The sequence below is a fragment of the Trichoderma evansii genome, assembly GCF_050947405.1.
Source record: "Trichoderma evansii strain SZMC 28006 chromosome Unknown GGI43scaffold_5, whole genome shotgun sequence".
NCBI lineage: Eukaryota > Fungi > Ascomycota > Sordariomycetes > Hypocreales > Hypocreaceae > Trichoderma > Trichoderma evansii.
Genome location: NW_028145201.1, coordinates 1,336,901 through 1,360,956, shown reverse-complemented (window position 1 = coordinate 1,360,956; position 24,056 = coordinate 1,336,901). Strand labels below are relative to the sequence as shown.

General features: G+C 43.0%; 10 protein-coding genes across 10 annotated transcripts; 4 read left to right on the top strand and 6 right to left on the bottom strand.

The window, feature by feature from the left end:
• Positions 1 to 527: 527 nt before the first annotated feature.
• GGI43DRAFT_316041 (U4/U6-U5 snRNP complex subunit DIB1) lies at positions 528 to 1,592 on the bottom strand. Its single transcript, XM_083201771.1, has 4 exons — positions 1,488 to 1,592; positions 1,339 to 1,385; positions 1,185 to 1,271; positions 528 to 1,133 (listed from the first exon to the last, which is right to left on the bottom strand). Exons 1-4 carry the CDS (start codon positions 1,549 to 1,551, stop codon positions 900 to 902), a joined length of 432 nt encoding a protein of 143 aa, XP_083062842.1. The 5' UTR covers positions 1,552 to 1,592; the 3' UTR covers positions 528 to 899.
• A 1,794-nt stretch (positions 1,593 to 3,386) lies between these two features.
• On the bottom strand, positions 3,387 to 4,706 carry GGI43DRAFT_381983 (thioesterase domain-containing protein; the record flags this gene model as incomplete). Its single annotated transcript, XM_083203197.1, has 1 exon — positions 3,387 to 4,706. One exon carries the CDS (start codon positions 4,704 to 4,706, stop codon positions 3,387 to 3,389), a length of 1,320 nt encoding a protein of 439 aa, XP_083062841.1.
• A 210-nt stretch (positions 4,707 to 4,916) lies between these two features.
• GGI43DRAFT_381982 (acyl transferase/acyl hydrolase/lysophospholipase) lies at positions 4,917 to 5,507 on the bottom strand (the record flags this gene model as incomplete). The annotated part of the gene is made up of 1 exon (XM_083203196.1): positions 4,917 to 5,507. The coding sequence occupies one exon, from the start codon at positions 5,505 to 5,507 to the stop codon at positions 4,917 to 4,919; it is 591 nt and encodes a 196-aa protein (XP_083062840.1).
• A 3,506-nt stretch (positions 5,508 to 9,013) lies between these two features.
• GGI43DRAFT_400088 (RmlC-like cupin domain-containing protein) lies at positions 9,014 to 9,779 on the bottom strand. Its single transcript, XM_083205421.1, has one exon. The coding sequence runs from the start codon at positions 9,613 to 9,615 to the stop codon at positions 9,241 to 9,243; it is 375 nt and encodes a 124-aa protein (XP_083062839.1). The 5' UTR covers positions 9,616 to 9,779; the 3' UTR covers positions 9,014 to 9,240.
• Positions 9,780 to 10,843: 1,064 nt separating this feature from the next.
• On the bottom strand, positions 10,844 to 11,824 carry GGI43DRAFT_381979 (uncharacterized protein; the record flags this gene model as incomplete). The annotated part of the gene is made up of 1 exon (XM_083203195.1): positions 10,844 to 11,824. The coding sequence occupies one exon, from the start codon at positions 11,822 to 11,824 to the stop codon at positions 10,844 to 10,846; it is 981 nt and encodes a 326-aa protein (XP_083062838.1).
• A 708-nt stretch (positions 11,825 to 12,532) lies between these two features.
• GGI43DRAFT_432872 (major facilitator superfamily domain-containing protein) lies at positions 12,533 to 14,707 on the bottom strand (the record flags this gene model as incomplete). Its single annotated transcript, XM_083209659.1, has 9 exons — positions 12,533 to 12,876; positions 12,943 to 13,122; positions 13,183 to 13,319; positions 13,384 to 13,610; positions 13,666 to 13,839; positions 13,896 to 14,113; positions 14,182 to 14,372; positions 14,434 to 14,489; positions 14,546 to 14,707. The coding sequence occupies 9 exons, from the start codon at positions 14,705 to 14,707 to the stop codon at positions 12,533 to 12,535; spliced, it is 1,689 nt and encodes a 562-aa protein (XP_083062837.1).
• A 1,419-nt stretch (positions 14,708 to 16,126) lies between these two features.
• Positions 16,127 to 17,636, top strand: GGI43DRAFT_400086 (ceramidase). Its single transcript, XM_083205420.1, has 7 exons — positions 16,127 to 16,240; positions 16,297 to 16,309; positions 16,385 to 16,445; positions 16,497 to 16,637; positions 16,689 to 16,970; positions 17,023 to 17,140; positions 17,194 to 17,636. The coding sequence occupies exons 1-7, from the start codon at positions 16,191 to 16,193 to the stop codon at positions 17,354 to 17,356; spliced, it is 828 nt and encodes a 275-aa protein (XP_083062836.1). The 5' UTR covers positions 16,127 to 16,190; the 3' UTR covers positions 17,357 to 17,636.
• Positions 17,637 to 18,366: 730 nt separating this feature from the next.
• On the top strand, positions 18,367 to 18,989 carry GGI43DRAFT_400084 (ester cyclase). The gene is made up of 2 exons (XM_083205419.1): positions 18,367 to 18,583; positions 18,653 to 18,989. The coding sequence occupies exons 1-2, from the start codon at positions 18,401 to 18,403 to the stop codon at positions 18,971 to 18,973; spliced, it is 504 nt and encodes a 167-aa protein (XP_083062835.1). The 5' UTR covers positions 18,367 to 18,400; the 3' UTR covers positions 18,974 to 18,989.
• Positions 18,990 to 19,671: 682 nt separating this feature from the next.
• GGI43DRAFT_381975 (uncharacterized protein) lies at positions 19,672 to 21,350 on the top strand (the record flags this gene model as incomplete). Its single annotated transcript, XM_083203194.1, has 2 exons — positions 19,672 to 19,989; positions 20,055 to 21,350. The coding sequence occupies 2 exons, from the start codon at positions 19,672 to 19,674 to the stop codon at positions 21,348 to 21,350; spliced, it is 1,614 nt and encodes a 537-aa protein (XP_083062834.1).
• A 1,774-nt stretch (positions 21,351 to 23,124) lies between these two features.
• Positions 23,125 to 23,717, top strand: GGI43DRAFT_400080 (uncharacterized protein). The gene is made up of 2 exons (XM_083205418.1): positions 23,125 to 23,456; positions 23,515 to 23,717. Exons 1-2 carry the CDS (start codon positions 23,196 to 23,198, stop codon positions 23,518 to 23,520), a joined length of 267 nt encoding a protein of 88 aa, XP_083062833.1. The 5' UTR covers positions 23,125 to 23,195; the 3' UTR covers positions 23,521 to 23,717.
• Positions 23,718 to 24,056: the final 339 nt, after the last annotated feature.

The window sequence follows — 24,056 nt, the reverse complement described above, 5'->3', positions numbered from 1 at the left end:
AGACCCGGCAGTTGGCCGAATCTGCGTTCCTGGTAAGGCGGATGATGACCGACGTTTGCCTATTGTAGTAGATGCCGATTTAAATACAGTAAAGTCTCTCGCTTGGAGGTCTATAGTTGTACGAGAAGCCCCAGTGGCTATGTATTTCTTAAACATCCTGTTGCTCACATTTACATGGCTTTATTTAGCCGATAAACGATGGATCGCTGAAGTCTGCCGCCCGCTGTACGCCATTGGCAATTTATCGCTAATACTGGTTATTATCGCTAAGCTCATCTCTACTTGTTTTCGCTATTAGCATACGTTGTTGGATAAATGCCGACGGTATATTATCTCTCTATGTGGATCACAAAATCTTTATAAATGACATCTCATATAAACTCTATCGGAACTGGTGCCGCGAAGATTATGGTGATAGACCCGAGTTTATCCCCAATAGTCTATTAGACGTTGCATCGCCTCGATTTTAGTATCTAGCTCAGAGGGAGCCTTCGTACCCAACCCGCCATATTTGAGTCAATAGCTCAAGCATGTAGCCTCGTTCTTGATTGTGATGCTACCGAGTTGAACAAAGATATATTTCTGTTTCAAGTCTCGAAAGCTCTTCAGTTGTTTGTATTCATATCTTCCAGCCTCTTGTGATTTATCATCATTCGGTTGGTCATCTGAAGGCATTCTTCCTTGTCTTGACGCCCAGCACCGCCAGTGCATCATCTGTTGAGCCAAGTCCTGCTCGATTCCACGCTCCATGGCCGGCAATTGTTGGACGTGAATAGTTGTATCTCGAAAAAATGTATCGAACGAAGTAGTATTTCTCGTTGTCTGCCTCTTTCAGAGTTATAAGACTAATGGGGTATAATTAAAACACTCTCTGCTACTCGCCTGAGAGTCTCTGTGACTCAATATCTGTGCCTTGTGCTGTAATCCTTCGGGCTGACCACCAAACCTCTACCCTTCTTCGCTCCCCTATAGATTGTTTCAATAATGTCGATGAGCTCCTGTTTATCCTCCAGCACCCAGTTGAGCTTGTTATTGTTACCAGTACCGAAATCGCACATCATGTGCTTGTTGCGGAAGAAGAACAGAATTGAGCAAGGGTCGTACAGTTCATACATGGCGTTGAAGTCAGGAACCTGCTTCAAGTTAGGAAGAACTCTTACGGATGGAAAGAATAAAAAACTTACCTCGTCAATATCGCAAAGATAGATGACAGCAAAGTTTTTGACGCGATCAGCTATCTTGTAGAGCACTTCATCTTGCAGCATGCAGTCCTAAGCTATAGTCAGATTATAGTGAACGAAAGAGAGAAGTCTATAGGATATATGAGAGCGCTCTTACCCGATCATGGTCACGTCCGAATCGGATGACAACAAGACGATCCTCCTCTATAAGAAACGGTCAGCATCGAAATTTGTGGCTTGCATGTCGTACAAAGGAGTTCACGAAAGGAAAATAATTATGAGCCGTCATGAAAGAGAATGACCAACCGGATAAGATGGCCTGGTCAACGTGCCAGCCTGAGTTAAGATGCGGAAGAACGACGGATCCCATGATGAGATGCTGCTCTTGCTGCTGATACTGATATAGTGGAGATGACGATGGCAGCCTTGAGCCAGTGACGCTGAGATTTTGGCCCTTGTCGGGAGATCGGCCAGAGGTATTGCCGTGCCGCGGCGTGGCTGGTTTTGTGGCGACGCATTCGTGGCTTTCAGTGCACGGCTAGCCTGGAGGCGAAAAGAAGATTATATGTAGAGTTAGCTACACAAGGAAGCAATATTTGGCGATATAATTATATGTAGTCATTATCATATCTTCATAGTATTGATATTAATTTTCTCTTATATCGTTGCGCAACGTAAATCTTATTGTTCGCGATTAGTCTATTATGTACTCCGTATTATTACTATAACTTAGAACTACCACCCTTGTAACAATCCCTGTTAGTCATTCTGAGCTTAAGTCACTGCTCCGGAAGCTTAGTTTCAGCAACTTTGCTAACAGCGCCAGTAAAAATATCCAACTTCAGGCCCACGATTGTTGTTCCAGGGCGAATAAAAGGCGAAGAGCTAATTAAATCTACATCCTCTTTCACGGTATCTTCAATTCTGTAAATAAAATTAGCAATGCGCCCGTGAATTTTCTAGAAAGATATATGTAGAGTTGAAGTAAACTTACGCTCCAGTAATCTCACCATATTTCGTTGCATTGATCGTTTCTTTCTCTTGAGGTGCAAATTCCAATAGAGCTTCTCTAATGTGGGAATCGTGAAAGTGTGTCATTCCACAATCTATGTTGCGTGTCAGCTGCGGTTCATCATGCCGCACTTGTCTATTAACCCACCAGTATGATGCATAACAATCACTGTTTTTGAATGCCCAATGGTCTGAAGAACGGATATAGTTCTGATGGCGTCAAATGCACGGCCGCCAGCATTTCGAATCATCGTAATTCCTCTCATGGTTGGATCAATGCCAAAGATTGAGTAAGGATTTAAGCGTGGATCAGAACAGCTCAAGATAATCGCGCCAACTCCGGATTGGCGAGCTACTGGAACCATGGATAACAAGTCGAAAGGAGTTTTATATCCTTGGACAATTTTGCTTTGAATTTATGAGTTTTGATACCAATGCAAAAGGTTGTTCTCGTATTTGTAAATGGTTTACATACCTATTGCGGCTAAGCAGCTCGGTGAGAATGTTGGATGTCATGTTGGTGATAATTTGTCGATATCTTTTTGAATAAGAGAAAAAGAAGAGAAAATTAGCTGAGTTATTATATATTGGTACTTGTGTTATTTATATCGAATTAAAAGAGCATGAAATACATCGAATATGCCTGTTTATATATATATAGAATTGCGGCGCTATAATGACGTTGCGGCTGTACATTCTAAAAACTCAATTGTCGATTTATTGATTACTCAATAAAATAAATAAATGATTACTGAACAAAAGAAAATAGACCAGGCCACCAACATCCTTTGTTGTCCTAAGGCTTAATAACTAGTCCTATCGTGCATTAGAAAGTAGAAGTGAATATTCCGACATTGTTACATCAGTCCTCCGAGGCAAGGCCATCTGCACTCTCTACATTTATAATCCCACCCAGCCAGGCCTTCTTACTAATCCATTTAGATGAACTTAAACCAAAACGTCTTCTCTTTTTTTTTTTTTTTTTTTTTTTTAGGAATCATATCTTAGTAAATGTATATGTACTAGCTCAAGACAAAGTATATACTTATATGCAGTCTATCATATAGGCTATCTAATGAGATAAACATTGCAAATAAGGCTACCTAAATGTTTACCTGTGTGCTCAGCCTGTAAAAGTTAGTGCTTATTCTCTGAATTGGATTAGTTAGATATTGAAGACTTACAAATGACTTATTAACCATCGAAAAAATAGTCACATGGTAGCGAGGAACAGTGAACTTCGCTCTGCGTTGCTACATCCCATCCGTCTGGGCCTTCTTGTTCTTTTCGCTTGCCAAAGAGCCACAGCAACATAGTATATGCTTGGGTGTCGTTGTCTGGGTCAGAGCGAAGCTTTTCTTGCTCCAGAATGTCCCCAATACCGGCCGGAATGCCGCCTAGCAGGGTTTCGAGACCTTGTCCTCCGCATACGACATATGTATTCAACGGTGATCGACCGGGTTTCATCGGGTCGACGACATACTTGACTGCTGCTCTCACAGACTGTAGAGAATGCAGTTTAGACTTTGGGGTTGAAGGCGCTAAATGGAAGCCCTTGCCAGGAACATTGACGCCATTCGCTACACCGATCATCTCTACCATCTCCATACTTGGTACAATTTGATTCTTTGCCTTCGATGGTGCCGGAAACTTAAAGTCGAGCACAAATAGACCTTTGACTACTTCACCAGCGTTTATGAAGCGCTTACTGACCTCAAAGGAGTATAAGCCGCCGAGGGACCAACCACCTAAAATATATGGGCCATGAGGCTGTATCTTGCGAATAGCATCTGCATAAAGATCTGAAACCTCTTCGATAGTATATGTGAATTCCTCTGGTTTGTCAAGAAAAGGAGATTCGCATGCATAGACCGGGTTATCGCCAGAAAATAGCGGCGGGAAATGCATGTAGGTCATTGATGATCCAGCGCCGTCTGCAATCAAGAAGAGTGGAGTCTTCTTTGACTTAGATCTCCCTTGAACGAGTACCACGTTGCTATGATAGCTAGAAATGGGTTTCGTGTTCTTAGTTACCGAAATATCCGCCGTACTTTGGCTGCTTTGCGCGGAAACAATCGGGGTTTCTGCCTTTGGCTCGTCTTCATCACTGAGTGCCTTTCTCACATCCGCAACGGTAGGATAGTGATTAAAGAAAGAAGCGGGGAGTTCTAGACCGACGCTGCTTTTAAGCTCGCTAATAACTTCAATGGTCAAAATGGAGTCCAGACCCATGTCTGCAATTCGAGTGAACGGCTCAACGTCTGCTGGATCAAATCTAGTTTTAGTAAGAATGGTAGAAATGACTTCATCCGCAACATCACCATCAACTGAGGTACCCGGCGTCTCCGTGTTTTCTGTGTCTGACAGAGATGGGGACGTTCGGCCGCTTTGGAAAACCTCGACTTTTGGCCGAGGTAGCGTCCTGGCGGGAGTGACAGATGGTTTAGCTGGTGTAACAGTACTATTGTAAGTGTCGCCTTTTCCAATAACCGCTTCTAGGACCCGGAGCGACATTTTTTCACTTGAATATAATTCCAGTGCTAGACCCAACTATCTCATCACCAAAGATGTAAACATCGCAATGCGCCGCGCTCCGACCAGCACCTGGGCGTATACGAACGTAGCTCTCATATATGACTCCCGGCTGAACCCTCTCTAGCGCACGAAAGCTTCCGAAGCCGCTTGCAATCCAGTGATTATCATCATCAACATTCGGTTTTCCATTCAGCACGAATCCAGCAACATGGATAAGTGAGTCAGACCAGTAAGGACTAAAGGTGAAGCGAGATTTATTGGAGAGACCTTCACGAGTGCAACAGCACCATGACTGAAGTCTTCCTCAACGAATACCTCCTGCATAGCCTGAAATGGCTCATCATAGCGTACTAGATTCAGATAAGCAGAGGTTGTCGAGGCAGAAATAGTCTTCCAATTGTCATCTTTGTTAGTGATCGTATAGAGAAGTTTATCTCGGTTAATACCAAGAGTTGCGGCAACAAGTGAAGTAAGCATCGGCTTTGGACCAATCTCAATCCATACAGTGTTATCATCAATGAGATTCTCAGCCTGACAAGCCTTCAGCGCACCGACAAAGCCAACAGGCTTGCGAGCTTGGTCTTCTAGATAAGAAGGTGAACAGATTTCTTCTTCTCTCACAACAGCACCCTTAAATGCGGATGCTACTAGAATACGTGGCTTTGCAAAGTTGATACCGTCGAGTAGCTTTCCGAATTCTTCTAAAATCGGATCCACTTGGGGACTATGGAATCCATAGGGGATCTCAAGTAGAGTGCTCGAGTAGTCTTCTTTCTTCATTTGACTTTGAAGATTAACGATATCATCGGCTGGCCCACTTGCTACGCACATTCAATACACGCGGCGAATAGTTCGTGTTGATTGGGAAATTGGCAGAACTCTGTCCGGTCTACCTATACGACTCGATGGAGTGTATGGTCGACCAGCCAAACCGCAGGATCAGCAGTTTACGGAACACTTTTTGCCAATAGCCGAGAAGTTGATTGCAGATGGTCAACTGAAATCACATCCTGTAGAGTTACGTACAGGAGGGCTAGAAGCACTTGTAGAAGGCATTGATGATTTGCGGAGAGGCAAGGTTCGAGGCAGAAAACTAGGTAGTTTACCCATTGGTATGAAGTAAGCGCATAGTGCTCTCCACCTTATGTAGCAGAATGTTATAATCGTATTATTTACATAACTTATTCAATATTTATATCAATATTATATATATATATAGACTTCTATAAAAGCCATTAGATATACGTAACAGCAATAGGATGGGTAAAGTTGGATATCATAAAGTTAAAGCGCTATTAATATAGGAAAATATGGCTTCGGCTGTAATTAGAACAAATAGCTATATTTCATAGTAATTCATTAATATCCATGCCAACATACTTATTTTTTAACTATTAATGGAGTTTTGTAGGTAAAAAAAAAATCTTCAAGTATAGCTTTGTTAGTTTAAATAGCTTTTATATTTTCTACAAGAGAGCTTATAGCATTCTCGAAACCTATATAGGGAGCCCTAAATGACTGGTAAAATAACTACCATGCAGAAATTAAACCTTCTAGCAATTTACTCCTTTGCGTCGGAGAACTTGTCTCGTAAATTCTCCCATACTTCATACGCCCAATCCAATAATGGGCCGAGATTATAGCCTCTAGAAATCAAATTATATAGAAATACATAATAGGAGAGGATCCACCAGTCGCCAGTGAAGGCAGGTTGCATGCCAAGATTGTGGAGAACAGTTCCGGTCAACACTCCAATTGATGCACCTCCAAGTGGATGGAAAAATTGCAGAGAGACGGTAAAAAGAGCAAAGAGGAAATTTTTCCCAATATTAGTTTCGTTAATCCATCCTATTGGCAGCATAGTATGTGCGAGAAGGCTAAGAATTGAAAGTGTGTACTCGGCCAATGGACGTTCCATGGGAATCATGTAGGATATCCAGTCAGGCCCTATTCTACACCAGGTCCAGCGATTTTAAGCATCCAGATATAGGACTGCGTCAACAGTATACCTTATTGAATTTGGTTTGGTGCGAAATAATTTTCTGCCCGCCTCGTGTATGCTGTCAGCATCGAGGCTGATTCGTTGACAAAAGTCCCAAGATTGTCCGGTGCTAGGAAACCGACAACATAGAAGGTACGAGACAAAAGTGAGTGTAAATAAAGTAGCGGTGACTGTGTATACTGCTACAATGCTACAGTATCGGAGACCCCAGCCGAATAAGATAAAATTCACTATGGTCGAAACACAAATGCGCAAACGGTCTTTCCAAAAGTTGGCATCCACTTGGGCCCCAGCGGGAATCTGTACCTCCTCATCGCCATAAGCCAGTGTCAAATACTCAGCGGTGTTTTCATCAGTTGTGTTGAAGCCTCAGCAGCATCCGTAACAGCCTGTTTTGGGTCCTCAGTACTATTTTCATCGGCTTGTGTGGAATTCTCAGCAGCATTTGGATCAGCCTGTATAGAGCCCTCAGCCGTATTTCCGTCAGGTTGCCCTGCAGTCGGGCGGCGTGTAAGAACCGAAGCAGTTTGATAGTCGTTACCATCCAAGTATTTATATCTTGATCGTCGTCTCCATGTAAGCCATTCATTTATTGTTCCATCCTCGTTATGTATATCTCGTTCAAAGCGTATATGCTTTTTAATGGCAATATGGTCTACGCAATATTCAAAACTTAACCAGCTGTGGCGCCGGATGCTCTATTTCGGGACTCTAGTGTTCTTGCCAAATAAAAGCTCGTTCTCATCTTTATTAATTTTGCTCAGAGAGATAGACCATTCGCCATCAGTACTTGAGGTTAAATGTGCTGCAGTGGCTGTTTCGAAGATATGCCCGAGAACTCCTGCAGAATGACGATCAAAGCCAGACTCGGTCATAAGAAATCTCACTATGATTGTTACAACTACCCAAACCCAAGATGGCGGTAATGGGAATTTGGCAAGAATCTCAGTAAGACCTTGTAAGTTGGCGGGGTCCGAGGCATTGAGCTGAGGTTCGCTATCTGATGCGTTCATTTTGTGGAAAAGGCAATATAATACTATGTAGTATAATAAGATAACAGTCAGAAGATGGAAATTTATTAACTTTGCATGTACTGCTTATTGTGTAGGGGACAGGGAAAGAATCAGATAAATAGAAACGCGAAATATCTTACATAGTATTTATAACCCAAGTAGTAGCAGTTGCTGCAGTAAAAGGTCTTGAATGCATAATAGCATGCTATAAGGCTTCTTATTTCTTGGACATAGGAGATAGCGGGCTTTTTATATATGAACCCAAACTAGTTATTTGCTGGAGGTCCGAGATATATTTACCTAGTCGTAAGTTCAGCCCCTTTCATTAAGAGACCATTACTATATTATTTCTCCTTAATTAGCTCTATCAATTACCTTAGCTTAGGCCTTCATTCCAGCGAAATTTGCCTCATTGATTTTTGGCTTAAGCCTCCGTTCTAATGAAGTTAACCTACTGGGCATGTCATTGTCTCCTCCACTGTACTATTTTTAGCCGTGAATGAATGAATTAGTCCGTTCAGACTATAGTTGTGTGCTGAGTTAGTAGATAATATTTGATAATGTATCATTCAGCCCGGGATCCTTGGTGAGGATTCAAAGACTTGCGCCATCCAAATATGTAACGATCCGTTATACCGATAAGCCAAACTGGGCAAAAGATTAGGCCAATAATCACTATTGTAGCAATTACTGTAACGGAGCCAGCTATTGTAAGGGATTCAAACTGCTACAAGAAACCAGGTCGTAACAAAATGTCGAATTAGATGCATACCGATTCTGTGTACCCTTTCGATCCTAAAACAGCATTAACGTTAGTGCCGTTATTCCTAGTATACATATACTGTGCTCGATTTATCGTTGGTGGTATGGCTTAGACTAATTTCAGCTGCAGCTGATTGTGGAGATCACTAGTCCCTACAACAGAAAGCGAATATACAGCCAAGTGGCAGTGGCAGTAACTTGAGATTGTTAAGGGCTTCAGTTGTGTAAGTCCTGGAAGCGCCGCATCCTTTGGCGTATTAGATTCCAAACCACAATTAATCCTCAAGTTACTCCAGCTATATCTCTTTCGGCAATAAGTTTGTTGCTAATGATACTGTTTCCAGCATGGGAAGAGCCCATCGATAGTCCTCCTTGCCTCGTAGCCCATAGCTATACTCTACGCGTAGTATCTTGGAACAAAGGTTTATTCTACTAAAGACACTTTCTTTCTAATAAGAGGGAGATATGGTGAATACTAACTGAGATCAGTTCAACTCCAACTTTCGTTGTTTCAGAAAGAGCAAATTTTGTATTCTGCTAAGCTATGTAGGTATCCTGCTGCCTCTACATAAAATCACAGCCTTCTCCGACTACGTTTTCACATAGCTTCTCTATGAAATCCCAAGAGATGGAGTAATTATCACTATCTCATCAAACACTCCTTGTTCCAATTTTTTCCCGAAAGCAGCAGTCGACCGGAACGGATCCGTTTGACACATACTAACATCTGCCCATCTCAATACTGTCCACGAGTATCTTTGACCTCTTTTGTCCTGTCCGAATTGGTTTCATCTCCAGTATTGACTGTGGATTCATGTTCTATCATCATAATAGATGCCTCTTCCGCAACAGGACGGTGTCTGATACCCTTTGGAACCACAAACATGTCCCCAACCTGCATCACAACATTATCTTGGCCCTCGAGCTCGATGGTCAATTTGCCTTCCAACAGATAAAAAAGTTCGTCTGAATTTGGATGTGCATGCCAGATAAATTCGCCATCTATTTTGGCAACTTTGACGTGGTGGTCGTTAATTGCAGCGGCAAGGCGAGGGGACCATTTTTCGGTAAATGAGTTGAGGAGTCTAGGGATAGATTCTGAGTTTGGCATGGTTTCGAATACAGTGGTTTAATTGATTCGGATTAAGCGAATGATGCCGAGATGCTTGTGAATTAGAATAAAGAACCTTATGGTACCCATTTGATTTATTTATACTACATCTACTGTATAGTTATTGTATATGTCTTTTTCGTCACAAGAGCGCTGCAGTACCAAGTATACCAAGGCAAAATTTACAAACAACCAAGGTATTTCTTAGCGCGTAGGGCGAAGGGCGCGGGAAGAATTTTAGCTTGCGCCCTTGGGAAGGATGCTAGCTCCGCCCTTGTACTACAACTTACAGTGGGATGTTAAAAAAAGGCAATATTTTTACCAGCTAGTACATATAGTAGCTGAATCTAATATTATTGCTATGGTAATAACTAGCTATCTAAGTATATTAAATGAGCGTAGAGAAGTGAAGTTATATATTTAGTTGACCTGGGCTGGATTGATGGAATACATGTATTTATCGATCCTGCGTTGGATTCTTAATCCTTCTTTGATTAGTTGGACTAAAGTTAATCCGGTGATGCCTACCTGTAGGCCTATTGTCGCAAGGGATTAAACAGTGGCAGCCGTATAATATATAAGAGTATAAATATATATATATATTTAAAGCAGCAGTCAAAGTAATTGTAAAAGTAAATAATAGTAGTACATAATATCGACGACTATTTTTGTGTGTCTATAAATACACTCTCCGCCGCACTAGAGACGAAGGTTTTCGCGCTATGCCCTCGCTCGCCTATCTCGGCTCTAGGCTTATGTTTATTGGTGGAACTTATATCGCAGATGGAATTCGCGTCTTTCGGTTTGGTCATCTCTCCCCGTATGACGCCCCAGGGTTTGTGGTAATTGTTACACTCTACACGTTTCAGAATTGTAAAAATGCTCGTGTAATACTCTCTTTGCGAAACATCATTTCGCTAATGGCAACGAAACCGCTGATTTGAGTGGCAATCAGGGAGTAAGTCTACACCATCCCCGAGTGTGCATATGGTTGAGTAAATGTAGTGAATTATATTCATTATATATGTGACATTTGTTAAACAAACTAAATCTGGTATCTAAATATCTGTCGCTAATAATCCTGAAATACCTTTGCCCTTTATTTGATACGAGCCCTCAAAGAAAAGAAAAAACAATTAAAAACATTATGCAGAAGTTTGTAGATGACTATGCGAATAACCACTCTCCGGCGGCCCTATGGCGACTACACAACCAAATTCACCACTCTCTACTGAGTAGGAACTGGATTCGCCAAAAACAATGGGCTAACAAAGGCATCGTTATCAGCTACCTGCCAGAACAGGTCAACTAAACCAGCGTCGTTGAATCTCATAAATCGCGAGCCATGGACGCGATAGTGTGCGCCGTTAGGTGGTACCTGCGTACCGTTAAGCATAGCAAAAGTGCCATTGCGCGTTCCCTGGAAGATATATTCAGTGGCTACCCAGTTGCCTTGGCCGAGGACGAACTCATCGTGCTGAATGAGATCTGGCACCGAAGTGTTGTAACGAGTGAATAAGTCGACAAGAGCTGCACGGCCAGTGGAGTTGTGGCCATCGGAAACAACAGTAACATCCTCCGTGGCAAGGAGTCCGTTAGCCGATGAGTTATCATTGTTGAAGTTGATGTTAAACTGCGCAGCCTTCTCTTTGATTTTGAATGTAAACCCGGCAGATGTATTCGCAATGGGATTCAGTACAATCGGCTTAACCGTCGGTAATTTGACCTGGCCGGCTTGTTGCGCTACTCCGAGTCCGCCTTCGCCTATACTGACAATACGGCTCAGGAAGGCATCTTTGTCGTAAATCATAGTTTCCGCCAGCGATGTCTGGGAAATAAGTTGCGAGGTGTTTGTAGTGATCCTGCTGGCGCTTAGAATTACGGCGGTATTTCCCTCCACGATGATGAGTCGGTCAAGAATCTGAGCTCTTATTCCTCCTCCAGGAAAACCTATCGCCGAGGCAAATTGAGTTCTTCCAAGGCCAGAAAATCCACTGAAGAAATTATCAACGTCGGGCGCGACCATGGCAACATTGGCTTGTACTGCTTGAATGGTGTTTTTGCTGAAATTTGGGTGAAATGTCGCGGAGTGGTTGGCAACTAGACTCGTATATTCATCGGTCAGGAGAAGTCCTAGGGTTCCGATCGGTTCTTCAAGCTTCGAGCTTGAGCCTACTAAGGCAGGTAAATAAGCTAAGGCGGATTTCATGTTGATAGTAGTCATAGATTTTGTTGTTTGCTTCTGGAATTATGCTATCAGAGCTGTGAATGAACTTTGCTCCAAACTGCTTGTGAGAGAAGCATTGGTTAGAAAGTGGTTTCGCTTGCTATATATCCGTAGCCTTCATCTGTTCAATGATATAAATAGCAGTATCTACTCTAGATAGGGGCTATGCCGATAGGTGCTCTGAAAAAACGATCGTCGTCCTTAATAGTGATGTGGAATCAACCCCTACAAATGGTAATCACTAGAATCAAGCGGTCGGCTAAGCTTGACCTGTTGTGGACCTTGGTGAGACGGCACATAATTCTAAAATAATACAGCTGCGAAGAAAATATTCCTATTTGTTGACTATTAGCATTGCTGTGTGATGGAATCAGCTAATGCGGACAGGGGGGCTGTAAGATAGTATTACTGCCCACACAAGATCGTGTAGGGCTGATCCATGAGGCCAATATTATTGCTAATCATTTGATAATGGTACAACCCCGATAAGCCGCCTTGGCAGACTATAGACGCTTACTAGCACTCTTATATTTTCTCCTTATATACCAATACGGAGCTGCCACCTTTTGTGGCATCGCTCTCGAAAATAGCAGGATCCACTGAAAAAGCTATAGCCCAGAACGGTATTACATTTGCCCACTATTCAATTAGAAACATGCGGATCCTATCTCGCCGCTAGTATAGTCTATTCTAGTGTTGGAAACGGAAATCTAATCTCTTGTTTCCCTCATCAGTTGTTGTTGCCAAGTAGTGTAGCTTCTCCTCTTGCGTCATGGCATCCCACTTCGCATCTCTCCGTTTGTTCCTGAATATATAGTAACATTTGGTAAACATGTACCAGACAATGCTCACCGCAGTGATGGCTAGGAGGTATCTGTTGCCACGTCGGTAAAGCGGAGCATCATCAGCGCGATAGAGATTCGACGATATGATATTTCCGAGCTGCACAAACATGTTGTATGTTGCGGCTGATACAGTTCGTGAGCGAACAGTATTAGAATTGCGGCTGTTCAAGCCCACTTGGATCGGGTGTGCTAGTCATGCAAGTCAGCAATTTTCCTATGCCAAACATTAGCGAATGGAAGCATGAAACTACTTACCGTATGGATAGCTCAGTAGGAGACTAATAATAGTAAATACAACCCATTTATTGCTCTCAGCTGTGTAGGCTACTTCGAGCCAGATCAAAAATGGAAGACACCAGACTTGGCCAAGCATAGCCGTCAAGACCATCTCGTTCTGGATCTCGGCCAAGTAGCTCAGAGCGAACATAGTAATAACTATAGTTTGTATCAGCATCTATAATTAGGACTACTAAAACAAGCATAATTTTGACTTACTACTCAACACGCTAGCAGGTATGGTTAGAAGATTGGTTTGGAAAGTACTGAAGCCAATCCCCCTGAGGGCCAGCGTGAGATATCTGCTCACTGGTGCGGCGGGTATCTGAAACAAGAGTCCAATAATGTATAGTGGCCTTTTTGCGCGAATTAATATGGTGTTTTACCCAAGGTTTTCACAATAGGCAACACTTGACTTACCAGAGATCATAGTCCGACAAACTCTTGAGCAGCAGCCTCGGTGTGATTGGTTCACGGTTGTGCATCGAGCTCTTCGAAGGATCTTCGCGCAAGACACGGTTGACAATGATTATTTCTTCTCGTTCCGTGAACCATCCGTTCTTACCTCGGAACCAACTCGAAGTTTGACAAGGGCCGGCAGGCATCAGACCATATGCCAGAATTCCCACAATGAGAGTCATAAGACCCTACGCGTATTTGTTAGAATATATACTAGTAATTCTTCTTAAGAAATGCTCTTACCTCAATCAAGAAGAGCCACCTCCAACCTGATCGGCCTTCAACGTCTCTCATGTGGAGAATGCCGTAAGCTAGTAGAGCAGCCAAGATCTCAGCCACAGTCATCATACCCCAAAACCAGCTCAATCGTAGAGTTAATTCGTGATGTTTGTAGAAGTAAGAGAGATATAACACAATCTGTGTAATGTTAATATGCAACGTACCCATCGTAGGTTGGACCATTATCGACTTACATCTGGGATAAATCCACCTTGTAGAAGACCTAATAAAGCTCGACAAGCCAAAAACGATGACCGACCCGATAGCCAGAATTGGGCGCCAGCAACTATACTCCATAAGACCATCTGGGAGGGAATCCATCGATCGGGACCTATCCATTTAGACACCAGCTGAGAAGGAACTTCAGCTAGGAGAAAGGCGATGAGGAAAACAGTATTGCCTAAGTTATAGTCTATTTGCGTTTAGTGTAAGCAGTTACGTTCGAAACTCGGACTTGGCGAGATTAACTGCCAATCTTACCATTTGTTGACAAATTCAAATCTTGAAGGAAGTTGTCCGAGTTTGCTTGACTGAGGTTCGTTCGATCCATTTCGAGAGCCATGAACATGATACAACACCAGGCTGTAATGCGAAAGTCCATCTTTCGAATTATAGCATCTTCTTCGGCCCAGGTCCATCGTGCCAGTGGATCGAAGCGATGTATATTTTCCCTTTGAATGTTAATCTTTAGTCAGCCTGACTTTAATATCTTGGACAAATCTATAAACTCACCAATTATCTGGAGGCTGATATTTTTCTGCAGTGTCGGGATCATCGAAGACACTGGGCTGCCACGCAGTTAGAAGCTATTTAATACGATAGAACACTTAGTATTGAGTCTGACCTGCGTCGCAATTGCGTATGGATCGATCGCCCTGGTTCGTTGCCACCAGAAGCGCTTCTCTAATTTTTCCGCTCCCAGGGGGGGGATTTGATCCAGAGAGAGCGTAGATGGACTGGCGCCCTCTTTTTCGCTCCCAAATTGCCTTATGCGAACTGTAGCCATGATGAGCCTAAGTGGTTTGGTCCAGATCTAAGGTGGTATCAGAATCTGGACTCTAAAAAAGAATATTTGGGAGAAGATATAGGTTCTCTGCCGATCAAAATAAGTCGAGATGGCATCATTGCGGACCCCGATCACTTCTTATAACGGTTTTAAGAACGCAAGGGTTTTTACAGAACTGCATCCACTATCTTAGAAATTTTCACACGTGTGCTCGATTTGAACATTAATACAGCCGTTTTGTGTTTGTTTAGTATCTGGATGGGCTATATGTTGAGCCGAGAGGGACACCCAAGCGGGGGGCATTAAACAGGGATTTGGGAAACAAACTGTACGACTAATCCTTACCAAATGATCTTTTACAATCAGGCTAAAACGTCATCTTGGTAATGGTGCAGAAATTAATTCGAACTATTATTAGAATTAATACGAAGCATGTTCGTTTCCATCTCTGATAACCGATCTTTTCTTGAGGTCAACAGCGGTTTTCTCATATGAAACAACTAATTCCTACTCCATTTTCTTTATCTATCGCCTGGCAAACGTCTCTTCATGTCACAATTGCAGTGAAACAACCTGTTATTCCCCAGCTGTTCCAACGATGCTTGCGGTTCCATGGTTCGTCCGAGTCCCACTACTCTGGCGCTTTGTGGCGACATCGGTCTTCAAAAACCTATCGAGGGACTTTCGTTTACTGGTAAGAGAGGATTATCACTTGCAGTTACACATAGATACCCCGCGGTCTGATGCTCATCGCTATATTGGTTGCTTATCAACCGCCAATGAAAGACGAGAATTTCGTGTAAGGCAATGTGAGCATTGAATGGCGACATCTTATAGTAGCGATGAGGTGTTTGCCCCGGACCGAAAAGTGGGGCATATGCCGGGTATCGATGCCGGATTTAAGCCCGGCTAGACTATATATACAAGAGGAATTACCTCCTCTTTCTTAGTTGGGGAAACCGAACAAGCTGCCTTCCTGGAAGCACTCCCAGCTATCTCGATGGCCTAGATCAATTAATTCTGTGGACTTTTTTTTTTTTTTTTTTTTTTTGATATGGCCTAGATGATTAGCAGCAGATTTGGCCATAGTTTGGTTGTGTGAGCGGGTCAGTTATGTTATTGGTTGAGCTCTGTGTGTATTTTCCCCCAATTAGAGCATATTATATCATAGGATATCTAGGTAAATTCTATTACATTAGAGAAAAAGTTTTGTTTATCATTGAAAAGGTCAATTCATGCACTGCTGCATCGCAATTACACCAAGCCACGGATTATATAATTAAACTTTCTGTATTATGAAACCAAGCCCATTCTTATTGGCTTACTTCTTCCAAGCAGCTCTCCTTTTCTGCCACAGGATACCGCCCTAGATCCCTTGCAGCCGAAACAACGTGGTGTTTACAGCACTAAAATACAGTAAAGAGCATACTGTTTTCTTTTCACCTCAGATATATCTGAAGCAATTTTACGAAATTCTGAGGAAATGGCTGACGCAGTAGAACCCTTTTGGGGGCCTCAAACCTCATATCTCAAGTATGTACTGCATTAACTAGGAAAATTGGAGCAATTACTCATAAATGGCGTTGTAGCTTTTGTGAAGAGGTACGGTGGTGATTTACAGTCTACGTTCTGCGTCAATTAAGATGGTGTTCTGACGGATGTCATGTCACGCTATAGGACTATGTTGTCACACGATTTATCGCCGAGTTTGTCAATACTCTCAGCAGCTTTACTTTTGGTATATTTGGATCAATAATTTGGACTATGGCTTGGAATTGACATTGAATAGTTATCTACGGAATCTACGGCCTGGTCACATCTCCAAAGCAACAGCTAACGGGTCCTCGGTTAATCTCATACATTGGTCTCATTGGCGTAGGAATATGTTCTGCTGGATACCACATGACGATGAAGTATCACACCCAAATGTGTGAGTGGTTTCTATGCCTCTTTGCTGGCGGCATCTCCTAACATACTCTAGCCGACGAGCTCTCTATGCATCTTTTAACAACACCTATCGTCTACCGCCTTCTCACCTTCAAGGCCAGTCCGCAGCGCACTAAACTAGTAGGAACAATTCTTCTCATTCTCTTCACCACGGTCATGGTCACCCACATGGTGATGGATGAATTTCTGCTTCACGCAAGCACTTTTGGTCTGAGCATCTACGTCATCGCAACCCGTTCTCTGAAGATCATTTCTCAGCAAGTTCCCGATCCCGCAATCAAAAAGACTCTGCGAACTATCTCTGTTTTGGGCATGAGTAGGTCAATGTTCCAGTATACTTATTGAAACTCGGCTAAATAAATCGCCAGTGTCCTTCGCCTTTGGCTACTTTGTTTGGCTAATCGACGACTGGGCATGTAACCTTTTGATCGATGTGAGGCACACAGTTGGCATTCCTTTGGCATTTCTCTTTGAATTACACGGATGGTACGTCCCATTTTCCAAATCTCTCCCAAAGACCATGCACTAAATATACCCAGGTGGCACGTCTTTACTGCTATTGGCGGTTATATTGGCGTCGCAATCGTTGATCTGGTCATAACCGGCGACGTTCACCAAGATCCTACCGATCAACTTGCCTGGCCCGTTCCCTTTGCTGCGAGACTCATGTCTAGTTCCCAAAAGTCAACAAAGCAATCCTAGATTTATCGAAGGATGAGATTAATAGAAGTTCCAGAACCGACCCGCAGGCTTACATGATCTATAGTCGTCATAAGCTAGCGAGATAATTGGGGAGCACTTGGATAGAGTGTATTTAAGAGGACACACAATTCATAGACTATAGAAAGATTTTGAACTATAATTGCCTCAATTAGATCTTGTTTATTGACCTGTTCTCATATATATGAACCAGCCGCTTTACGACAGTACCTATCCTACTAGCCACACTAAGCGATCCACACGACAAGGATAAGGATGCAGCAATTTCCCCTTTATTCCAACACATAGGTAAGTTCAATGGGAGGAATATGGTTTTTATTTAAGCCTAGTAACTTTTTATTGTTCTAATTAGCCCAAAGAGGCAATGCACAATTACTTTAATAAATCTCATTGTAACCATCCTACTTGCCTACTTATCTCATGCCACATTATTTAATCTCCGACTCGGCTTTTTTGGGCGTTACTCAATATGAGAAGCAATGTGAGTTTAAACTATTACCTAAATTAGCCCAGTTGCTGATTTTAGACAAAAAATGCCTACGTCTACGTCATGACAGCGTGCTCGGTGCTTGGTGTAAGGCCCGCTATTTAAGTGTTGCTCTATAAGTCGCCGTTAATTGAATACTATTGAGTGTAATCAATTGAGCTGATTTAATATTTGATAAAGGAAATTTTTGCCATTATTGGATAAAAGACATTGAAATGAGAAACCGGTGCATCCGAAATAGTGCACCAATCTTCACACCGACCCGTTTATCAAGTTAGAATTCAAGAGCAACCCTGCTAATGATATTATTAGTCAAACAGGAGACGTCAAACTGCAGGTTCCGATTAGTTATTGTTATTAAAAATTGCTATTGAATTCCGTAAAGCGAGAGATAATAAGTATAAAAGATGAAGATATTCCAATATTCTAATATTTATCAGAACACAATCACTTATACATTATCACCATACTAAGAAACACATATTACAAACTCAGCAAGATTCCAGGCTTGTCATATTCACGGAATATTTTCTTCTAAAATGGCTACTCTCGAGCAAAGAAACAAGGCGATTGTTGCCAAGTACTTTGAGGAATATTGGGTGAAGGGCAATGTCTCCATTGTGGACGAGCTCTGCTCTGACGACTTTGTCATGAGCTACCCTAATCACGGACCTCGTCACGGCAAAGAGGGCGCAAAGATGATGCTGACCGAGTTTATGGAGGTATTTAATCGATAGAACAGGCACTTAAAAGATCATTTGGAATATTTAAAAACTAACTGAGGTAAAAAGGCGTTCCCTGATTTGACATTCAGGTCTTACCAGACTCCGTTGATTGCGGAGGGTGATTATGTTGCAGCCCAATGGGTTGGTGGCGGCACGCACACTGGCCGTGCCTTTGACGATTTGGTTGTGGGAAAGCTGGACAAAGCCAACACTGGCAAGAAGATTCATTTTTCTGGAATCTCCATCTTCACGCTTAAGAATGGCAAGATTGTTCGCGAGATTGCCGAGGAAGGAGGATTGACTGTTCTGCAGCAGCTTGGGCTTGTTCCTCAGCCTAATCCCGGTAAACAGATTATTTTCGATGCAGAGGGAAACCAGGTCTACTGAGATGCTCTATTTGTACATGTACTGGATAGATGAGTCCATCTAGAAATTATATCCTGGCTGAATTGATGAATGCGCATCTATTTCCATGTGTTCCCGTCTCAGGTTACTTGTGATTATGTTGAAATTAGATCCAATTGCTGAGGCCACTAGCAGAGAAAACTAGCTCTATCACATGCAATAATAGACTAACTATAATATAATGACTCTCTTTCGATCTTACGCAACAGTATACGTTGCAAGACAAAAGTAAATAAATAAATGAAACGAATTTTAGGCAACATGAAAATCGTGATAAATTTATAAAGTAAACTCGGCGGCATTGTGCGGCTGATACTGTGATGCTGCGCCTAGGTACTGCCTGTGTTCAATTATAGCCCGGGCCGTGAGAAATGCGATCCACACCTCACACGCGCAGTCGTGTTAGACAGCTGGACTATCATCTGTAAATAACATACGTCAAGTGCGCGCAGATCTACGTTCGCAGCATCATTACCGCGTTAAAATTGACCAGCTGCTTGGCAATCCTTTCTCTTCCAGCCTATTATCAACATTACATCATACGTCTGACAGCCAAATTTGGTCGCGTAAATTGAAATAGCTACGCGTCTTCGGCATAATTCACAGTCTCACCCCTAAGAGAAAAAAAAAGAAAAGAAAAAACACATCTACACGCACAATTTCACGCAGTTGTAAACACCATGACGATACCGGCACGAACTGAACCACCAAACCGCCCTGAGGTGCCAGTTCTCAAGCGCAATGGCTTCCAAATGTGCAAGGAAGCTTTCAGCGTAGAGAATATCGAACGGGTCAGCGGCCCGCACCTGCTAGACCTGCTTCATCTGGACACCATCCCGAACTTTTCTGACAAGATGATCGCCGAGTTAGATACGCATCGCTTATTTAGTAAAGCGTTTTTTGCGGCTCAATTGACATACTATGGCATTCCTTTTTCGAAATCCGCCAAAAGTTCAACGCTGCAGGCCTTACTTCGCGATGAGGTTTGTGAAGGCACAGTAAGTTGCAGAAGCATCTCTTGCTCTACCGCGTGCTATTATTTCTAATCCGTCTACGATGATAGTGTGATAGCGTTCCTGAATCAGTGGTTGAGCTAGAAGCCACCCTGCGACAGGAATATGAGCCTCTATATCAGAAATGGAAGAGCGACTTCGCCATATGGAGCGCCGAAAAGGAGCGGATGGATGATGAGGCTTTTGAGAAGTGTGAAACGCCCAGCGAACAGGCATCTTTCGATGTTCGTCGCTTCTTGGACCGTTATTATTTGACAGATGGGAAACCGGATCGGTCCAAGACTCCAGAAACGCTGGGTTTACAAGTTGAAAACAGACTGAATGATCTGACCTGGCGCATTCATGATATCCCCGGCCTTCACACTAGTAGCAGTTCTTATAATGTTATGGAACCTGCTACGTGCTTCATAGGATGGGACCATGACGAAATCAAACGATTAGGAAGAGAATGTTGGGATCGCGAGGTTGAGGCTGAGAAAGCCCGGCGAAAGTCAAAATGGGAAGAGCATATGGAAACCCACAAGAAATATCTCGCTAGCATACAGCCAAAGCATGAGGCTGCTGACGGGGTGGATGAAGGATCTAAACCATTTGATCTTGATCGCTGCATAGGTTCCTACATAATTCGGTGTGACGAGATTTTGGACGGATGGGCAACTGAGCAAACGGGAGACACGCTATCGATGGATATCTCTTACAACTGTACAAGAGGCATGCTGCTTGCCGCTTACAATTTTGGCATCCTCAAGGGAACCATGACTCTCAGTTTGTCTGAAGATGAGCTCAAAGAAATGTTCCCTGAAGATGCTCTGGCTATGACCCCGGAATCCTCCGATGACGCATATCCCTTATATGATGAAGACAGTGAAGACAACGAGGACGACGCGGATGACGAAGATAAGGAAGACGACAAGGATGACAAAAATAACAAACATGAGGAACATAATGAAGATCACGAAAATGGCAAAGATGGCAAAGATGGTATTGATGCGGAGGGATCTACTAATGAGAAGAAGCGCAAAGCCTCACTTGAGCAGGATACAGTTTCGGCCTCACACCCTCACGATAATGCAAAGAAACTCAAGACTACCCACCAATCACCCCCGTCTCGCCGCGTTTACTTGCGTCTTGAAGGATACGAAACTGGCGAAGGCGAGGAATTAGATTTACCTGAGCCTGGCCACATAGATTTCACGAGCGATGGCTGTGTAAAATTTGAAGGATTGATGTATACTTTGTCATGTGTTGGGGCTAATGTCAAGTTTGAAGGCTATAAAATATCGGATAAGGTACAAGTGAAGCCAGGAGAATGGGAACTGGAGCCTTTTGGAGGCGGCCCGCAATGATTTAATATGTCTATATTATTATCCGAGAGCGAAGAGATGGCATTCAGAATCCGGGAAATCGGCTTTTAACTTCCCCAAGCTGGGAAATGTTTGTGCATAATCACATTTCCCGAAAAAAAGAGAAGCGTCGGTAAGCTGTTTAGGCCCGAGCCGCAGCTCCTGCTCTGCAAGCTTGGTAAATTGAGTAGACAATAAGAATTACAAGCGAGCTTCTCCATTGGTGAGCCTCTGCGTATAGTGCTTTGGATCTTCTCAACCTTTATCTCAGCAAGATCAAGGTCACTCCACAAAAGGTGCTAGCGCAGCTAATATTCGGACTTTGGGGGGCTGCACTCACGTTTATAAGTCCGCGAACTACCTATCATAATCGCAAGCTTGCTAGCTCTACTCCATATTAACTCTTGTCTGTTTTTGCCCATCTGCAAGCGAGGTATGGAGCAGCACCGCTGGATGTCAGGAGATAAGTCCGATCCTCTATTAACTGCCGATCACATCGGACCGCGTCCGGGGATTTCTCCAGCGCGGTAGTGGACAATTGGCTGTGCTCTCTTGGCTCGGCTATCTACATGGATGAAACCATTTTTCCTCTTGTGGCCGTATACTCCCACCTGCCATAATAATTATACTATATCTATGTCTATATTTATCCATGCGTGAACCGCTGCTACGAAGGTAGCTGATGCTATTGGCTTGTTTTTTTGCATCCATGTTTAACCGGGGCGCTGATGAGCATTATTATTCGGGCAGCATATTTTTGCTATTCGGACGGTATATTTTGCTATTTGGGTGGTATTTAGCTCTATTAAGAAGGTAAGCTTCATCAACACCGCCCGAATAGCAATACTTGCGCTAATATGCCGGAGAATGGAATCTTCACAAGCAAGGATGCGACTATTATCCTTTCAATTGTTACTATTTTTCTCTGTATCACACTAGTCACTCGAAATTTATACCTTGGAATAGTTACTGTCAGCACTGAGCATCTTTTGCGGCGTATATCTATTCTACCTCTTCTCCTAACGTGTGCCTCCTTTTTTTTCGGCCTGCAGTGGGATATCGCCGTAGATTGATTAGTTATGTACTTTAGTACTAGCTATGGATTATCTTTGATGATCTGAGCTATAAGTGGAGTAAGAGTCGTACGTCAAGCTTTATTTCGAGCTTAATGCTGTTTCCTTGTTCCACCCAGTCACTTGTGGGGATGAATTTCTCCGTACATCCCTACAAGGATGCTGATGATTTCTGATTAGCTGATATTCTATGTTAAGTTAGTAGGATAATGCACCTTCCAACATTAGGCGGATCAAGCGGCTCAGGTACGGCAAGCTTCTCAGCTAAAACGCTTCATTCCATTCTAGACAGGTAGCTCGGCCTTCTGCTTACCAAGTTCTTACCATTTCACACATGTTCTGCTTTATATCTTACTAACGCTAGTGCATCGGCTTGTCGTATTAGTGACAAGAAACTGCCGTGCTGTCAATACGACCCTCTCCTATGCTGCTCTTGCCCCGAATCAAGCGCCATTATGACACTGCGAAATAGGCATTATCCAGGCTTTATACGCATTATAGCCTGCAATACTATGCATACCTTTCCTGATGTAACGTTACATTATTGTTTTCTTGATTCAATTTAGAAGGACGATATGTATGAGAAAACTGGCTGTTCAATCGGATCTCGGCCCCGATAGAGGCGATGAGCCCGAATATCCGTCGTTTGTATACGTTTAAATAGATCGTGGTTCCCCCATCGCCACAAGATTTACATTTGGTTTTGAAAGGATTTCCGACTATCCATAATTTACTTTACCATCTCTTTTCAAATATCCTTACAGTACAATCGACAATGCGTTTTGCCGTGGTCCTTGCAACGCTGGTTGGGCTGGCTGTCGCCACCCCCAAGTCACCCCTTCACAAGAGACAGTGCCCAGTCCAGCCACAAGATTGCTGTCTCAAGACTGGCACTTGTGAGACTTGTTATTACGGAACCGAGCCCTACCCATGCAATTGCGAGTGCCTGGAAGTCGGTGGCTGCCCCTGCACCGAAATCGACAACGACCTCAACCCCCCGCAGTGTGTTCTTTGGTCAGCTGGCCAGTCAGGACATGTGAGCTCCATAATATGTCTGCACTTTTACTACTCGTCAAGGCTAATTAGTATTGTAGTGCTAAATTACTCAAACATTCTATTGATCGCCGAAGCGTTGGGGAGCTATTAGTCGACAGATTTTAGCGGCATATTTATCCATGATATGGGGGTAGTCCAACTACGTCCCTCCATAACAACAGCTTTTCTTTCCATAAAAGAATAGAATGTATAATGAAATAGATGATTTATGCCATAATTTAATGAATATATCTTATTGTAGGTCTGAACTGAGCTGCTATGAACTTCATAAGCTCAATGTGAGCTGGAGCTATCTGACCTCACAATTCGCTGTATTAGTCGTTTTTATCCTGACAGCCACCCATGCACTTCGCCAATCGAAGATTCGAAGAAAGATGTATTTAATCGGTCCACCCAGTGATGACCCTTCAAAATACCCCAGACGGTTGGGGATTATGGTTAATTCTTTTGGCTTGGCAAGAGGCTTTAACCCATTTGAGTTCAATGTTATGCCATCGTCTTACTTAAAACGGGCTGCAATATTTATGTTAATTTATGGGATGAAAATTACCGTATATATATGTCTGCAAGCCTGTTTTTC

What these genes read in the sequence shown, in the direction of transcription:
- GGI43DRAFT_316041 (XM_083201771.1), bottom strand. Translation starts at nt 1,551, where the DNA reads ATGGGATCCGTCGTTCTTCCGCATCTTAACTCAGGCTGGCACGTTGAC. An exon ending in TGACCAGGCCATCTTATCCG is followed by an intron (nt 1,386 to 1,487) that starts GTTGGTCATTCT and finishes CGTTTCTTATAG; the next exon opens with AGGAGGATCGTCTTGTTGTC. An exon ending in ATCTTTGCGATATTGACGAG is followed by an intron (nt 1,134 to 1,184) that starts GTAAGTTTTTTA and finishes AACTTGAAGCAG; the next exon opens with GTTCCTGACTTCAACGCCAT.
- GGI43DRAFT_400088 (XM_083205421.1), bottom strand. Translation starts at nt 9,615, where the DNA reads ATGCCAAACTCAGAATCTATCCCTAGACTCCTCAACTCATTTACCGAA.
- GGI43DRAFT_400080 (XM_083205418.1), top strand. Translation starts at nt 23,196, where the DNA reads ATGCGTTTTGCCGTGGTCCTTGCAACGCTGGTTGGGCTGGCTGTCGCC.
- GGI43DRAFT_400086 (XM_083205420.1), top strand. Translation starts at nt 16,191, where the DNA reads ATGGCTGACGCAGTAGAACCCTTTTGGGGGCCTCAAACCTCATATCTC. An exon ending in TCTCAGCAGCTTTACTTTTG is followed by an intron (nt 16,446 to 16,496) that starts GTATATTTGGAT and finishes GACATTGAATAG; the next exon opens with TTATCTACGGAATCTACGGC. An exon ending in CTCTTTGAATTACACGGATG is followed by an intron (nt 17,141 to 17,193) that starts GTACGTCCCATT and finishes AAATATACCCAG; the next exon opens with GTGGCACGTCTTTACTGCTA.
- GGI43DRAFT_400084 (XM_083205419.1), top strand. Translation starts at nt 18,401, where the DNA reads ATGGCTACTCTCGAGCAAAGAAACAAGGCGATTGTTGCCAAGTACTTT. An exon ending in TGCTGACCGAGTTTATGGAG is followed by an intron (nt 18,584 to 18,652) that starts GTATTTAATCGA and finishes TGAGGTAAAAAG; the next exon opens with GCGTTCCCTGATTTGACATT.